Here is a 16,887-nt window from a genome sequence, read left to right as displayed (position 1 = left end):
AAAAAAAAAAGAATTTAATGCTGTTGCTAATCCAGCAAGAGGTGGAGCTCAGGTGTTCAGGCCGTGAAGCAAGTGATGGGGAGTGGCTGCAAATATGGATGATGCTCTGCTAGCTCACTTGCTGCTCCCTGGGAGTGGGGGTTATAGTGGTGGGTGGGGAGTTGGATGTCCCCTCACCAGCCAGCCAGCAAGTTAGCGGATTCTGTAGCAAAGTATCTTCACTAGTTCTCATCCTCCATTCTTAGAACAGATCCCTTCCTTCAAGCCCATCATCTCTCATGACATTTATCTCCTCTTGTCTCTTTTCCATGTTCTGGTAAGGAAGAAAAGATTAGCTATTAAGTAGTGAATCCGAACAGGCTAAAACCCTTACTCCATCCCTCACTGGTGGCTTTCAGCATGAGTAAAGCCTGCTTTCCTTAGCACAGCAGAAAATTCCATCCAGGATCTGGCTTTTTTCCACCTCCCACTGCACCCTTCTCCTATCAGAGAATTTGTGAGCAATACAGATTCTTAAATTCAGAATCTGAGGTAGGCTCTAGCAATCTGCTTGTACTAGATTTCCTGGTGATTGCAGAGTTTAAGTGTCACTGCCCTACTGGAGGTAGTACCCATACTATCCATGCTGCCCTCTGTGTGTGTGTGTGTGTGTGTGTGTGTGTGCGCGCGCGCATGCATGTGTCTTTGTATAGCCTGAGACTAGGTATCAGACCATCAAGAAAACTTCTCAGAGCTCCTTGTCTCCTCTGGGTGGATGGTTTTCTCAGGATTCCCTGTGCCATAGGCTTTCAGACATTGTATTAAGTTATCTGCCTATGGGTTTCTTTCTCCTAATAGATTGTGAATTCCTTGAAGGCAGAATCTTTTATTTTTTTAATGTTTTTATTTCCAGCAACTAGTACAGTGCCTGGCGTGCATGCTTCAATACTTTGTAGGCACTTGTTGAATAAAAAATAATGTTAGGACAGAAGAGGGAAAGCTCCTAGCATGGCAAAGAAATTATTCAAGATTTAGATTCTAAAGACCTAACATAAGAACAAACTTTGTAACCATCAAAAAGTTACTTGAGCTGGGCGTGATGGTGCATGCCTGTGATCCCAGCATTTAGGAGGCTGAGGCAGGAGGATCATTGCAAGTTTGAGACCAGCCTGGGCTACAAAGTGCGCTCAAGGCCAGCCTGAACTGCATAGAGAGACCCTGTCTCAAAAAGGAAAAAAAACTGACTTGATCTTTCTCAGCTTCATTTTTTTCCTGAAGTTATAGTGGTTGATAATCTTCCAAAATAAATGATAGATATTAAACTATAGATCCGGAACACTCAGAGATCACCAAGAAGGACAATTGCTCGAAAATAATTACACATGAGGCTATTTTGTTCAAGCTGCACAAAAGCAAAGGAAGAGAAAATTTTATAAAAAGCTAGAGGGAGGAAGCGCCTAAGATACTGAGAAGCAAGGTTAAGAATCATGTTCTGCATTTTCTGGGAAGCTGTGTGAGCAAGAAATGTGTATAGTAAAGTGTTGACAGAAAAAAAAAAAACCAGCAGCCAAAAATTCTTAATGCAGTGACATTATCCTTCAGAAGTGAAGAGGAAAGATTTTGTAATATAAATGAAAATTGAGGGAATGTATTGCCACTAGATAGCTTGCAAGAAATATTTTAAAAAGTTCTTCAGGGAGAATTATGATATAGGTTAGAGGTTCAGATCTGTATAAAAAAAGGAAGGGCATTAGAGAGGGAATTAGAGAAGGTGAAGTAAGATCCTGGTTTTCTAATTGGCCTAGTAGAGATTGTTTCTTTGAAATCATGGTAACAGTGTACTGGCTGATGACAGCTTATGACTAGGGGACAGAGGAACCCGCAGTGCCCTACTGTAGGGCACGTAGACTCCTACAAAAGAGGGTAGTGTTGTTTGAAAGTGGACTTGAATTTATTATTTTGGATGTGTATTGCAAACACTACAATGAAAATAAATTTATAAAAATGTATGAGTTGAGAATCTTTAATCTGAAATGTATGGACTAGAAATATTTCAGGTTTGGATATTTTAATTTGGGGACATTTGCATATACATAATGAAATATCCTGGGGATGGTACCCAGAGCCGCACACAATATTCATCGGTGTTTCCTGTGTGCTTTGAACACATAGCTCGAAGGCGGTTCTGTTCAGTATTTGTAGTGCACTTGTGTTTTGACCACAACCCGTCACCTGAGGTGGGGAGTGAAACTTTCCACTTCGCACAGGGATGTGTGAGCATGAGACTGATGTGCTAGAAAAAGGCTTACTTAAAACTAGAAGGTAAAGAGAGGGGAAGATAAAGAAAGAAACAGGAACAATTAAATGAATTAAAAAATGTCACACACCTGGTAGATTCCTGTTCAGCTATGTGAAGACATGCAATACAGGCCAGAAACTTTACAAAGACATAGAAAATGGGAAGTAAGGCAGAAGTCTATAAATATATTAATTGATAATCTTATGGCTTTTAAAAATGAGAATTAATGACTTTATGGTTCATATCATTTGTTTTTTCTTATTGTACTTCACTGTGCTTTTACATATGCAAGTTTTCATTTTATAGCTAGATTTTTGTCCACTGGAATAGTTTTACTCTATTAATAGTAAAATTAGATTTCATGCTAGTCTTTATACTTTTTGTAAAATGCATGATTCCTTTATTTAAATGCAGGGTTTTTTTTTTTGTTTCTTGTGCCACTACTGTCTGGGGCAGGGAGACTGTCCATGTCTGACTGGTGCTAGATGGTCTCCCAGCTCATCTAGCTCTCAGGATCTGGCGAACATGATGGTGACTGTTCGGGTGCCTCCCTTCCCCTTTGACGTTAGCTGGGCCCTCATTTCTTGGTGCCCAGAGATGAGCTTTCTGTCCTTGTCCTGGAACCAGTGATGCGTGGAAAGATATGTGTCCTGTTAATCTAAGATGTGTGTTATTTCGGTGGTGCTAGCTATATGGCTGATACTGAAGACACTCGAAAATTGTTATTCCTCTTTCCCTTAAACTTGTTTGTTAAAACAAGCTCTGAGTATTATTAAAAAACCCAAAAACTTGCTTCCAGTTTATTCTGTGAAGCCGGGTGTGTGCGCTGGGGAACGGTCTGTGATCACAGGAGACTCCTGGATGCTTGGACCCAGTCCCTGCCAGCGCCCAGAGAGGCTCAGGTAACAGGACAGACTCATTGTATGTGCCTGTAACATTTCAGATTCCTTCTGGCAAAATATTTCACATTAGCAGTGTCACCTTGGCCAGTGACGACTTCTTGGAAAGCAGCAAAAGAATGTTACTGTGATATAAAGTCAAGGCATTAATGTGTCAGTTTAATGATGTTTTGTTTCAGGGATCTTTGTGTCTTTATAACTTCCTCATTTATGTTTCGTGGGAAGGTACATTTTGCTCTACTTTATTATTTCCAAGGATGCTGGTAATTACAGTCTGTATTTTAATTGTTCCTAATTGCTGTTAAGTAGCAGTCATTTCAGCATATGGAAAATGAAAATGAACTGTAATAATACTGCACGTCTCACAGTTATTAGAAGTTCTTAACCAGGGACCTGCAGTGACAAATTAAAAGGCAAATGGTTAAACAGTATTATTAAAAAAAGAAGAAAAATACCTGACTCCGTTTACTTACTTCCAGTCTTTTTTTAATAGAACATCTTTATAGTTCCCATCGTTCTAATGCCTTCACCCTGCACTTTTAGTTCAATGTATGTCCGTTGCCTGTTCTCCTTAGATGCTTTCTTTCACTCTTGTTATTTGCACATCTCACTTTCGTAGAGGAATGGATATAAACATGCAAACTGTCAGACACCTTCAAGGTTTCTAATTTTCTATGGAAATCCATTTCATATTCTATAATTCACTAATATAAGTCCTATTTTGGGAAAAAATGAAAACCTGATGGATTGTTAAAATTACAAACTCAATTCTCTTCCATGATTCTGCTCACAAACCAAATTGGATGAGAACCGAATCAAATTTCCCCCATAAGGTCCATATTGCACCTAACCACTGAATTTGATTCGGTTCTTATCCAACTCAGTATGTGACCTGAATCTCCAAAAGAGTCAAGTTTGGGTTTTTTTTGGTTTGTTTGTTTGTTTTGGTTTGGTTTTGGTACGGAAATTGAACTTGCGACCTTGTGCTTGCCAGGCAGGGGCTTGCACCGCTGAGCTATATCCCCAGCCCCAAGAGTTGAGTTTGTGAACCGAGGTAGCACTGTATCTTTTGAGTTTTATCAGCCTGTATCCTTCAAGTTTCAATTTTTGTAGTTTTCTCTCTCTCCCCCTCTTTCCCCTTAAGATAAGAATTTTCTCAGTGAATAACATCTGTACTCCTTGGGGATATTTATTTAACTTCTGAACTGTTTGATACTTAAAAATTCATGAGAGAGAAGGATTGAGAGGGCAAGCTGACAAGGAATAAAATGTTTCTAATCCCACAGGCAACTAAACACTTACTTATCTTTGTCAACTGCTGAGTCACACAGAAAGTGGTTCAATTTTTAAATTTTCTTGTTAAAAGAGAGGGTGCAGGAAAAAGGGGAAAGAATTGAGATGTGTTATATACATGAATCAACTCCTCACAATGCATGTAATCATTATGTACATCAAATATGTAGTGATAAAAATTTAAAAAAAATTTTAAAAGAAATTAATCCAATTACCTGAAAGTTAATTTTCCGACTAAACACACCAACTCATAAATCCCAGTGGCAGACATCCCCATCCCGTCTGTCCCGTGGGTTCAAGGCACTGGCAGGATGTGTGTATCACAGCTCAGGTTTTAAGTCCAGGAACTGACTGGTTCACTTAGAACTTTATTCTCTCCAGAGTCACATGTGTTCTTGAGAGATACATGTGCTTAATTTCCAGATAGAAAACTATCTGCTGCGGAATCACGAGACTAGAAAGTACCTTCAGGAGCAGGCCTACCGCCTCCAGCAGGGCATCGTCACCAGCACCACCCAGCAGGTAAGGGGGCCCCCGCTGCTCTCTCCCCTGGCTCCCCTGACCCCCGCACATCCTCATGCAAACCGGGCAAGAGCTGTGCCACCCAAATGCATCCCAGCCCTCTGTCTGCCCTTCACTGCACCTTGTAAGAGCAAAGGGTGTCTGTTCTTCCATGGATCACCAGGAAGACAGCAAGAATCGGTGCTTGAGAATGGCAGCCAATGTTATTAGAGTTTGTGGGAAGAGGAAGGAGTAAGAGGAGGCCGATCCCAAATGTGCACTTGTCACTGTTGCTGGCTTAGTGCCTTTTCATACAGCCAGGAAGGTGTGCTTCAGGGTACTGTACAAACATGAGGGAATCCTGAATACAGATCGTGAAGTCTGGGGTGATTGGATTTACTACATTCTGTACAGATCTCTCTGGTCCTTTGCCGTCAGGTGCTGAGGTGCAAATCTCCGGATTTTTGTGAATCCGCAAGAGTTTGTTGAGCACTAATTAGCACTAAGTGCCAAAGAGAAACCGAAGAGCTTTTCTGTCCGCGCATTTCTCTTTCCTCTCACGAAAAACAAACAATTCTAATAATATTTGTTTTGTTTTGTTTTGTGTGTGGTACTGGGGATTGAAAATTAAAGCTTTTGCACTGAGCTACATCCTCAGCCTTTTAAAATTTTTAAATAGGGTCTCACTGAGTTGCCAAATTGCCCAAGATTGCCTGAAATTTGCAATCCTTTTGCCTCAGCTGCCACACCCAGCTCAAAAAATTCACAAAAACTGAAGATCACAAACATTTGAGGGAAACAGCGCCTCAGAGGAAAAGCAAGGTGAATGAAAGAACTGAGGTCTGATAATTCACAGCATAGCAGAGGGCTGCAATTAGTTAAGTTCATTAGGACTTGAGAAAACATTACATCTGATAAGAACAAGCTGCTATGAAAAGAGTCATCGGAAAATTAGAAATAATGCTTAGCAATTAAAATATCACTGTAGTACAGAATTAAACTGCTTGGACACAGACTAAGCTGTTCTTCTGGAAGAAGAAGTGGAAAAAATATAACATATAGTGAAAAGATAAAAATGTATGAGAGCAAAGCAAGATAGATTCAAATCGAATCAGAGTCACCAATGCTCTTCTAATAGTGATATAGGAGAAACATAATTCCCAGCCTGTTACATGTCAAATTTGCAAAGTTTGTAGTCCCACAACATCAATGAATAAAGTCATGAACCAAAGGAAGTTAGAAGAGTTTTACTGGAAATAGAGAAAAATAGCTCCAGGGATTCTAGGAGGAGTCTGGGATGGCGTGGCCACGGAGGCCCTTTGTCAGGGGTAATTTATACAGCAAAGTTGCAACATGGGTTCAGTGTGGGTCAAACTACAGTCAGCCTATAGGATTATAAGTATAGCTCCTTAGCTAATATTGATCCAATAGGGAAATGAGTCACATAGCAAGGTTCCATGGGAATAACAAAGGCATTTTGGGAAGGGATGGGTCCAGGTACTCTGGTCACCTACCTGGGTGACTGATGCCGCTGTACTTTGTGGACCAGGTGGTGCTAATTACAGTATAATTCCAAGTTACTGTTTATCCCTTAGGCATGTGGGTCTGGCCATTTTGTCTTCATCTGGAGGCCTGGCCTTATTCAGATGTACTTACTGCCACAATTCTAATGTCTTTATACTTTTGTGCTGATTTCCTGGAGGGCCCAGTCCCTCTCTGACTGTATATTAATTTTTATCTAACTTAGGTGCCTATAATATTAGGGGCTTCAAAGTTTAAAAATGAGAGTTATAATAGGCAGAATATAACACAATTCCATTTCTGTTTTTGTTTGTTTGTTTGTTTTGTTTTTTTTCCGGTATCGGGAATGGAACTCTCGACTTCACGCTTGCCAGGCAAGCACTGTGCAGCTGAGCTAAATCCCCAGCCCCCACAATTCCATTTCTTGAGTCTTGGCATTAATTTGACTGACTGAAATTGATCAAAGTGAATGGGCAGAAGATCGACACCTAGATATGTTTTGTAAAAATCTCAAAACTCATAAAAGATGTAGGATCCAGAGAGATTGAACAAGTCATCTTCTGTTTGTTCATTTCCCAGTGCTGGCAGTTGAACCGAGGGCCTTGTGCATGCTAGTGCTTTACACTGAACTTCATTCTTAAAACAGTAGAAGTGTCTTTTAGCATCTGTCCTTAGAAATAAGCAAAGTACTGTCATCTAATTTCAGGAAAAGATTTAATTTAGGCCAAGAATTCTATACCCAATTATTGTATTACTTAGAGTGAGGACAGAATAAAGGCTTTTTTCAGACATGAACTCAGAAGTTGTTTCGGTTTTTTGTTTGTTTGTTTGTTTGTCTTTTTGAGACAGGGTCTCAGTATGTGGTTCAGGCTGCCCTTAAACTCACTTTGTAGCCCAGGCTGGCCTTGAAGTCACAGTGATCTGACTACCTCAGCCTCTCCAGCCTCCCAAGTGCTGGGATTACAGGCATGTGCCACCTCACCCAGCCAGTGGGCTCAGGACTTTTGCCCCCACTTTTCCTACATGAAAAAAAGTTACTTTAGGAAGTTCTTCAGTTTAACAAAGAAAAACAAGAGAGTATACAATAGTCAGTATAAATAAGAAACTGTAACAGAGATGGTAGTTGAAAGAACATTTTAAAAAATACCGCTTTGGGATAATCTACTTTGAGGTATAAGGTAAAGAGTCATAGAATTATGTCTTTTCCCCTTAGGGCTCACAGATACAATTTTGTTACTGTCAGAGTACTTGGAGTTTCACTATCAACTTAGACATGGAGGGGAAACTTAGTTATTGTTATGTTATAGAATGTGGACACTGAAATCTTCACACTGTAAGAGTAATGAAAGCTAGGACCTGAAGATGAAGAATATTGACTGGTAGCAGGAATGTGTTAAATTTTTAGTTTATGTTTCATGGAATCAGCTGGTGTTGTCCATAACTGATAAATCAAGAATATAATGATGAATCTGTGGAAGCCGCTAGAAAAATGAAATAAAGTGTTTATCTCTGAAGATTGAGAAAGAATAACTGCTAGTGAGTTGCTCTTTCTTTTTAGATCATTTTGTGTAGTTTGCAGATATCTTTTTTTATATTGAGAGAGAATGAAAGGCGCCTAGAATAAAAATACGTTTAATATTCAAGTCAGGTAAACTTATAGGACAATGACTGCACAGGTAGGCCTAGAGACTTGTGAAAGGGTACTCATCAAACTGGATAATAGTTACCCTGAGTTAGTGATGGCAAACCTTTCAGAGCTTTTTAGAGATACCAGCAGCCTGCTGCGGCATGTGTGCCATGGGCTTGCCACCACTGTCCTGGGTGGTGTGATTTTTATTCTCCTTTACTTCTCAGTATTGCTTAAATGTTTTACTACTAACATGTATTATTTAAATTAGAAAAAGTACAACAGTTTATATTGAGAATAAAGTATTCATAAGTTATTAATGAAGTAGCTGGAAGTTTTAAGAAAGAAAGCAGCATTTTGACTTAACAGTGCTTTAAAAACTGTTCAGAATTTCCAGCAAAGGGCTAATCTTCCCCTAGTACTTCCTGGTTTATTATTACTTCCTGGTTTTAGTGTTTAACATTCACAGCAATGAGAGTGCTGAAATCTTGCACTGAACTTTGGCCCTGTGTTCCTTTTTAAGCTACCAAAATGCAGACTTCTTTCTTATGCAATCTTTCCAAGTTTTTCCTCATTCAGTGGGAATTTTACCAATCCAAAGAAAACTACTGCAACAATCCTTAATGCTCATTCTTAGAAGTCAGTATCATCTTCTCAATTGAAAGGAAACTGTACACAGGAGAGCTGTGTGAATATTTAATTCTGCACAGGTGACATTGTTCTGAATTATTGGGATCATTAGGTAGGTATATGGCCACCTTTTCTCTGTGGGGAGTTCTTGGGATTTTATGATTGGCTATTTGCAGCTTTCATCACTTCAGTGGCTTTAGGGGAGATTTACCTTGATGTTTTCTGAAGTGTGAACACCGTGTCCAGTGCCTCTGTCAACCGCATAGCTAGTCACTGGTCTCAAGAGACACCAAAAAAAATTAAAATGTATTTGAATGAAACATCAAAGTCCAATAGCTACTCCTATATTTGTTTTTGTCTATTGGCTTTGATTACGAAAGGTTATTATAAGACTCCCTATTCTCCCGCTGCCTTTTTATCATAGGACTTGGGAACCTTTTCCCCAAAAAAGCGATGTAGTAAATAATTTTGGCTTTGCAGCCCAGAGTGTCTCATGGTAGCTACTCATGTATGATTATGCCATAGCAATGCAGCGGGTGCCCACGGGAGTGGGTGAAATGTCTGTTTCCTGCAGACTTCATTAGTTGCTTTTCTTTTGTCAGGCTCCTTTTCTTAGCCTTCAGATCTCTTTAAAAAAAAAGCTGGGCTTGGTAGTGCACACCTGTAGTCCCAGCATTCAGGAACCTGAGGCAAAAGGACCATCACAAGTTTCAGGCCATCCTGGGCTGCATAGTGAGTTTAATACCAGCTTGAACTACACAGTGAGACCCTGTCTCAACCCCTTCCCCCAAAAAGAGCTATTTAGTCAACATGTTCTTTCATAAGTGGATTTTAATACTTGTGATCAGGACATCTTTGCCGCCCCTCACTTTGTAACCTTATAAGACCTGGCCCCTGTCTCCATCTGTCTACTAAGGTATCTCCATGACCTCCTCTTCACCGAGTCCAGCTGCCCTTTTTCTTCCTTCATTAGTAGAGTTGAGAACGTGGACCCTCAGTTTAGATGACTCACATTTAAATCCAGGTTCTGCTCTTCCCTGTCTGTGGGAATTTAAGTTAGTTATTTTCTCACCTCTTTAAACCTTACTTTCTTCCTCTATATACAGGGAGTAAAGAGGGTACGTGCCTCAGAAGGGGGCAAGGATTGCCTGAAGCTGCATGTGAAGGCTTTATGTCCTCACTGAGGACCGAGAATGTTTGTTGCTATCTTTCTTATTACAATGCCCGTCATTGTTGACCACCATGTCTTTCTCCAAATCCACTTCTCTGTTCCCGGACAGCATCATTCCCCAAATTTCTCTCCCATCCTTGTCTTGCCCATCTTTTTGCTATACATCTCCTTCACCTTTCATCTCCCCAACATCCATTTAGTGTTTCCCCTCGCTTTGTGCTTGGTCTGATCCTCCTCTATTTTAACTCCCATTTGGGGGTGATGCCTGGTCTCACCCCTGGTTCCTCCTTCTACCCTGGAGGCTCCATCTTTCCCCTCCCTTTTGCGCTTCCTTCCTGGGTCCCTAGGGCCTGGTCTTCCCCGATAGCAGATATATAAAGCCAGGATTCCCCTCTCGCACCCTGGGCTCGTGCTTTTCACTGTGCCCTGGCCACTGGGCGCTATCTTGGCCAAGCCACTCGCGCACTGTCCTCACAGCCACTGGGCGGCTGCTGACTCCACTGTGGCTTTGGAGTGTTCTCTGCACTGCATGTCCCCTGCCAGCTTCCGTGCTCAGGTTTGACCACCTCCTTCCTGCCACTTGTTCTTCAAGAGCTATAGGAAATGGTTTCCTATATCCCTGTCATTGCTTTCCACAAAGACGGACCCTTTGTGTCCCTCATGGCTACTCTCAGTGGTGGCCCCAGACCCACCTTGCAGGCAGAGCCCGCCCCATGCTGCCTGCAGGAAGCATCCCTTCGTCTTCTCTGCTGTGCGTGAGGCACCCTGTTCCCGACCATTAAATAACAGGAGTGCCAGGTGTCTGGTGTTCCTTCTTTTGCTTAAAATTCTGTCTTGTAACCAGGCATGGTGGCATGCATCCATGGGTGCAGCTTTTAGGAGGCTAAGATGCAAGGATCGCTTGAGTCCAGTAGTTCAAGGACAGCTTGGGCAGTGTAGCTAGACTCCCTCCCAAAGAAGAAAAAAAACAAAAACAAAAATGAAAGCAAACCCTTTCGTAATCTGTAGAAATCTTTCAAGACAGAGCTAAAAAGCTGTCTTTCACCTCAACTAAGTATAATTCCTCCCTTGACTGAAACCTTCTAGAATGTCCTGTGATTCTTTATCATTGAATAAACTGTTATACAAGGTTCTGTCATATGAGAGACACTGCTGTAGGAAACAGTGACTCAGCAGTGAAGAGAATAAAATGTTAACACCCCTGTGGATATTATATCACATGGTATTTTATATCTGTGCTACTGTTAATTGTGGATGTGTCTATGTTTTTAAGTTGCTTCTCATTCAGGACTGATTCTCTTCAATACCAGGTGTTCAGTAGCTTTCTCTTAAATAAAGAAATGGAAGAGCAAGAGAAAATTTTCCAGGAACAACCTATTTGCTAGAACTAAGAGCAGCTGTAATAAGTTGTAAGCTGCTAAGGATGGCATTTATTGCTAATAGTTTTAAGTCCTACACTTGGGCTCAACACCCCAATATATTAGAAGAAGCCTAAGTAGTCAGCAGCAGATGTTAGTTAGTTGTATGACATGGTCGCCAAAGAAGCCAACTTCACTTACACCACATTCATTGAGATATTTTTGACAGCAAGGAAGGTGATAGTTCTGCTCTATGCACAGTCCTTTCCTTCTGTGTTAGGATACATTTTTTGAGGCCCCATGCTTCATAGGTTCCAGGTGCGGGAGAGAATGCAGAGAAGGGTCCTGCCTGGGTGTGTTTGTGTCAGGGACCCCTGAATTATATCACTTTGGGAAGGGTAAAAGGAATGTGGAGTGTGAAGCTTGAGGAAAAGAAGCTTAGGGAAGAGAAGACTGTGTCCTGGAAAACCCTGTAACTTTCAGTGTGTTCTCAAGGGAACACGGGGGACCTGTAAGGGACATAAGAACCCAAAGAAAGACTGAAAATAAAGAAGACTTTGTCTAAGAATGGCAGAGTGTGTATATATATATATATATATATATATATATATATATATATATATATATATATCCCTGGGAGGGAGGGGGTTTCTCATACCACACAGTCAGTAAATTCTCTATGTTGCTTTGGAAAAACCAAACACTGGGAGTTCGGGTGAAGTAGGGAAGGTTAGCTTAAAACCCCTAATGTGTCACTCACCATGGGGTCTGCTGGTGGGCTAACCCACGAAGTCTCTCCCTGCCAGCTTGCCCTAGCCTCTCTGCTTCACATTTCTGTACTGTGTTGACATGATTTATAAGCTGACTGTCAACTCTTTGATTTTCTGTTCATAAATTTTCACTTTGTATTCTTTGTAATTATTCGGTGTCATCTAAAATCAATGATAGTTTGCCTTTGCCAAGCCTTGGCTTGGACATCTGAATGTGATCCATCTACTTGCGTGAAACTTCACTAAGTACACACTCAGAGGAGTCTTGAGATATGTGTGATTTTATCTTATTTAAATTGAAGAACTAAATTTTTACGGTTCTGTTCAGTGTGATCTGAAAATGCTACACTTGAGACCATTTTGGTTGAGTTCATTTACCCCCTCTCTCCTTGGTGAGCTCTGAACAGTGCTGTCTTCAGGAGTTGCTCGGAGCCTTTGCGTCTGTTAAAGATTATTACTTTACAGCACTGCATTTACCTCTGAGCCAGCCTTCAGGGGCCCCAGGTGGCGTGCAGATCCTTTCTTAGTGTATGGTTTATTTGTCCCGTGAATTTAGGATTCATTCTTAGTAAGGTAGGAATTAGGGATGACTAGTTTTGCTTTAGGAAGCACAGATCAATATAATAGGAGAGTTAGGATTTGTATCTGTTAAGATTTTTTAAAATGTACAGTTAGCTATATGTAGAGCATCGTGTAATCATGCAGTTTAGCTGGAGAGACATTGTGATGTGGGAACATTAGGCAAGTGGGTACCATACTGTGCAGAAAAGTATTGGAGAAAAATTTTAAGCCACACTAGATTTTCTTTTTCTTCAGACTTGTGCGCTTTTTATTTTCTTAGTCCATTTCCTGTGACTATAGCAGAGTACTTCAGACTGGGTGAATTATTAAGAGGAAAGGTTCAGTTTGGCTGTCATTTCAGGAGGCTGGGAGGAACGAGAGCGAGCCGGTGGTGAGAGCTTTGTGCTGCTTCAGCTCGAGGTGGAAATTTAAAGAGCCATTGGGTGTGTGTGGAACAGACAAACCCAGAACTGGCCTCTGTTTGTAAGAACCTGCTCTCACAGTAACTCATCCATGTCTGGGGTGTGGGAGAACTGGCTCACCCAAGAAAGGCCCTGGTTTAGGAGGGGTCAGCCTCCAGGACGCAATCACCGTTGTGAGCCAGTCCCTGGCTTGCACCCTGCTACACAAGGACTTGAGCCACAGCAGGGTCTTGGCAGGCACAAACCATATTCAAATCCTAGCTGTTCATACTTTCCTGTAAAGGTACAAATACAGAAGAGCACCGTCTAACATTCAGTTATAGATTTTGTCCACTGTAGTGACTCACTACATCCTTTGGTGTGTATTTAAATCCATGGGACAACTGGAAATGATTCTCATGCAGTTATCCCAAGAAGGAGACCTTATTTGAATAGAAACTGTCATATTTTCCCCAAAATAAGAACAAGTGTTATATTAATTTTTGTTCCAAAAGACACTATAGGGCTTATTTTCAGGGGATGCCTTATATTTTCATGTACAGCAATCTACATATGTTTATGTAGAAAAATCTACATTAATTCAAATACAGTCATATAATCTTCTGGAACATTGTCATAACTCTCCAAGCCCTGAATGCCAGTTTGAATTTCTTTTTTATTTTTCTTTATTTTTTATTTTAAAGAGAGAAAAAAAAACAATAAAAATGATACAGAATTTCAAAACAAGTCGATAGAAAGTTAACCATGGCTATTATATTGCGTATTGTTATTGTCAAAGTAATTGCTCAGATTATCAGGTACAGGCATTGCAAAATTGATCAAACAACATAAGCACTAACTGTTCCTTTCAGTGAACTAGTAGAAATTAGCAGTACATTATCTTTGCCATCTTATATATTACAGATCTGTTTTTCCCCTTCCTTCTTTTCTTTTTTCCCCCATCCCAGTTGTTCTTTCCCTTTGAGCAGTTTCTTTCCCTTTCGCTATATCTGTTGTACCTTTCTGACCTTATTTACTCTTTTAGTTTCTTTTAGTAGGGAGACAATATGATGTTTACACATGTGAGTCTGGTTTATTTCACTTATGAGGATGGTCTCTAGTTACATCCATTTATCTATAAAAGCCTCGAGTTTATCTTTCTTTATAGCTGAGTAGTACTCCATTGCCAGTTTGAGTTTCTTGTGACTCCATTTCTTATAGAAATATTGGCTTCAGCCTCTCATGTCCAGCATAGAGCGCTCCTTACATAAGCACTTCGTATCCATGTAGCCTGCTTGTGGTGCATTGTTACAACACGCAACATATTGAATCGTGGAGATTCATTAGACAATCATGTCCATGCATTATTAAGTATGCCCCATATTTGTGCATTATGTCTGGACTGCAATTGGTCATTCAGCAATAAGTCCTGAGTTTATCTGTTTACGTAAGCATTTACCTCTCATCCGAAAGCACCCACTTGGGTATTTACAAATACTTAATTATAATTTATATTATCATGTATTTAAGTATTAAAGTCAGTAATATTCGTTTTTATGTTTAATTGCATATTAATATTATTTTATAATTCAATACATCTGTCATGTGCTGCAGTGGACTACTAAATGCATCTGTCTTGTTGATGACCTGAACTTTTATTTTGGGGGGTAGGGCTTGTATTACAAGGATCCTCAAAACTCATCTAGGGCTTATTTTCCAGGTAAGTCTCCTTTGGAGGGAAATAAAGTAAATGTGATTAATTTTACCATTACCTGTGTTGATATAATAAGATCTCCACTCGCATCTATGTTTTGATGGCTCTTCATTTATATAGAACAGTAGTTCATGTGGTCATATTAATTTAAAAACTGTCCATTTGCAGAGGCTATTCTGACTTCAGTAGTACTGAGACTGATCAGCCACTGGCATCATTTTGTCCTCATCTCAGCAGTCTCCACACTGCACATTTCATGTCTGGTCCCTGGGTGCCTGGCGCTATGTGTCACAGCCACAGAGCACACAGTATAAGTTAATGGGGGAGAGTCACTGTCCAGCAAAGCTAGCTGCAAGGTTTCAAATCCTCAAGAAGGGCTCACTTTTGCTTTACTTGCTGCATGTCTTAAGGTAGGCAAAGGACCAAAATGCTTTAAATCTTTCCTCTGGAGTTAATGTTGCCAGAGCTTTCTTGCATGAATACTTAAAGTAATAATTGGCTATAAACTGTATTCACTAAGCTTCCATAAAGAAGCTTTTAGCCTCCTGCGTTTAGTTTTCTGAAATTTTTACCATTCTTTGCTCTGTGTTTCCTTCTATCTGACTATCACCTGGGCTTCCTTGGATGCTTTTCTGTTTTGGCGCAGATGATTGACAGAATATGTGTGAAAGTACAAGATCACCTCAACTCTTTGCGAAATTGCGGGGGAGATGCTATCCAGGAAGATTTAAAGTCAGCAGAACGGCTCATGCGTGATGCGAAGAACTCTAAAACAGTAAGTTTCACGTCAAGCTTTGCGTGAATCTTGTGTGCTAAAAAGAGTGTTTTTCATTTAAATTTTAGAAACTAGTTCCAAGTTCCTTTACCTCTCTACCAAATTCCAAGTTTATTAACAGGTGACATAGTGACCTGAATTAATCTTTGTCCCCTTTCTATACGTGTGCCGATTACCAAAAATGTAAAGAATGTGGAATACAAAGCAGAGGGCCAGCATGACTTGCAAAGGATAAAATTGGGCCCTAAACAGCTGGTGCATAGCTTCAGTGAGTAATAACTCACTTAAAGTTATTCTACCTCCAACTGAATAAATTCCTCTGTTCTGCCCTTTTTAATAAGCCAGCTTTTAATAAGTAAAGTGCTTTTTAATAAGTAAGGTGCTTTCCTGAGTTCTGCAAATCATTGTGGTAAATTCTTGAACCTGATGGGTAAGCTGCGGGATGTCTGGCATTTATATTGATTGTCCAGAAGTGGCAGTGGTGACCTGGGACCTGGAACTGGCATCTGAACTGGGGGATTTTTGTGAGACTGAGCCCTAACCTTGTAGGATCCGACACTAGCGACAGACAAGAGTCTCATAGTTGAATTGAACTGAATCAAGTGATACTCAGTTAGTATCTGCGAAGAATTAGAGAATTGCCTTATGTGGCAAAGCCTACATTTTTGGTGACCAAAGTATAAATAAAAATAAGTCAGCTATCATGGTTCAGATAAGAACACGAAGCACACGGGGAGGCTTCTACACTTCCATGTACTGCTGTGTGGCTTCCATACTGCTGAGTGACAAGAAGGTCAGTGTGGAGGTCTCCAAATCCCATGTGTGTTTCTCGGGTTTACTGGGATTCACTGAATAAAAGTAAAGCCCTTAAAGAACTGAACCTCAGTTTATCTGTCTGTACAAAGAGTGTTTTTCCAAGAACAGATCGCCCCTAATAATAGTTCTACAGCTTTTCATTAACTCTGCAGTGATTTGGTACCTATTGAAGTATTGGTCTCAGTGGAGAAGCAGCAGAACAGTTTTTCCCATTTTATATCACAGTGTTTTATTATTATAGTTATTTTTTATTTTTCTTACAGTTGCTACCAAATCTGTACCATGTTGGTGGTGCATCTTGGGCAGGAACCAGCGGTTTATTATCCAATCCCATTCAGGAAACCCTGGAATCGATGGCAGGAGAAGTTACAAGAGTTGTAGATGAACAACTAAAGGTCTGTGGTTTTGTTAATTGTTGATTGGAATGTAAATGATAGCACTTCAGCACACAGCTACATGTGTTTTACAAAGGGGTGTGCGTACGCATGCTTTTTGTGTCAGTGCACATGTATTCCAGCTTTGTTTATACATTGTAGAGTAACTTCTTATAAAACAAGTTCAAGTGAACATTG

At 40.4% G+C, this 16,887-nt stretch overlaps 1 protein-coding gene across 5 annotated transcripts in view; it reads left to right on the top strand.

Annotated features, from left to right (window-relative positions):
• Lrrc16a (leucine rich repeat containing 16A) overlaps positions 1-16,887 on the top strand; it is a 306,943-nt gene that overhangs the window by 215,654 nt on the left and 74,402 nt on the right. For all 5 annotated transcript variants that reach the window (XM_013503829.1, XM_013503832.1, XM_005403347.2 and 2 more), the window contains 3 exons: positions 4,894-4,992; positions 15,371-15,499; positions 16,579-16,710. In XM_013503829.1, the coding sequence (XP_013359283.1) occupies positions 4,894-4,992; positions 15,371-15,499; positions 16,579-16,710 (360 nt within the window). The remainder of the gene's footprint in view (positions 1-4,893; positions 4,993-15,370; positions 15,500-16,578; positions 16,711-16,887) is intronic.

The sequence above is a fragment of the Chinchilla lanigera genome, unplaced genomic scaffold (assembly GCF_000276665.1).
Source record: "Chinchilla lanigera isolate Chin_1 unplaced genomic scaffold, ChiLan1.0 scaffold00082, whole genome shotgun sequence".
Taxonomy (NCBI): Eukaryota; Metazoa; Chordata; class Mammalia; order Rodentia; family Chinchillidae; genus Chinchilla; species Chinchilla lanigera.
The sequence above is the reverse complement of the archived record's forward strand: the minus strand, read 5'-3'. Positions and strand labels throughout refer to the sequence as shown.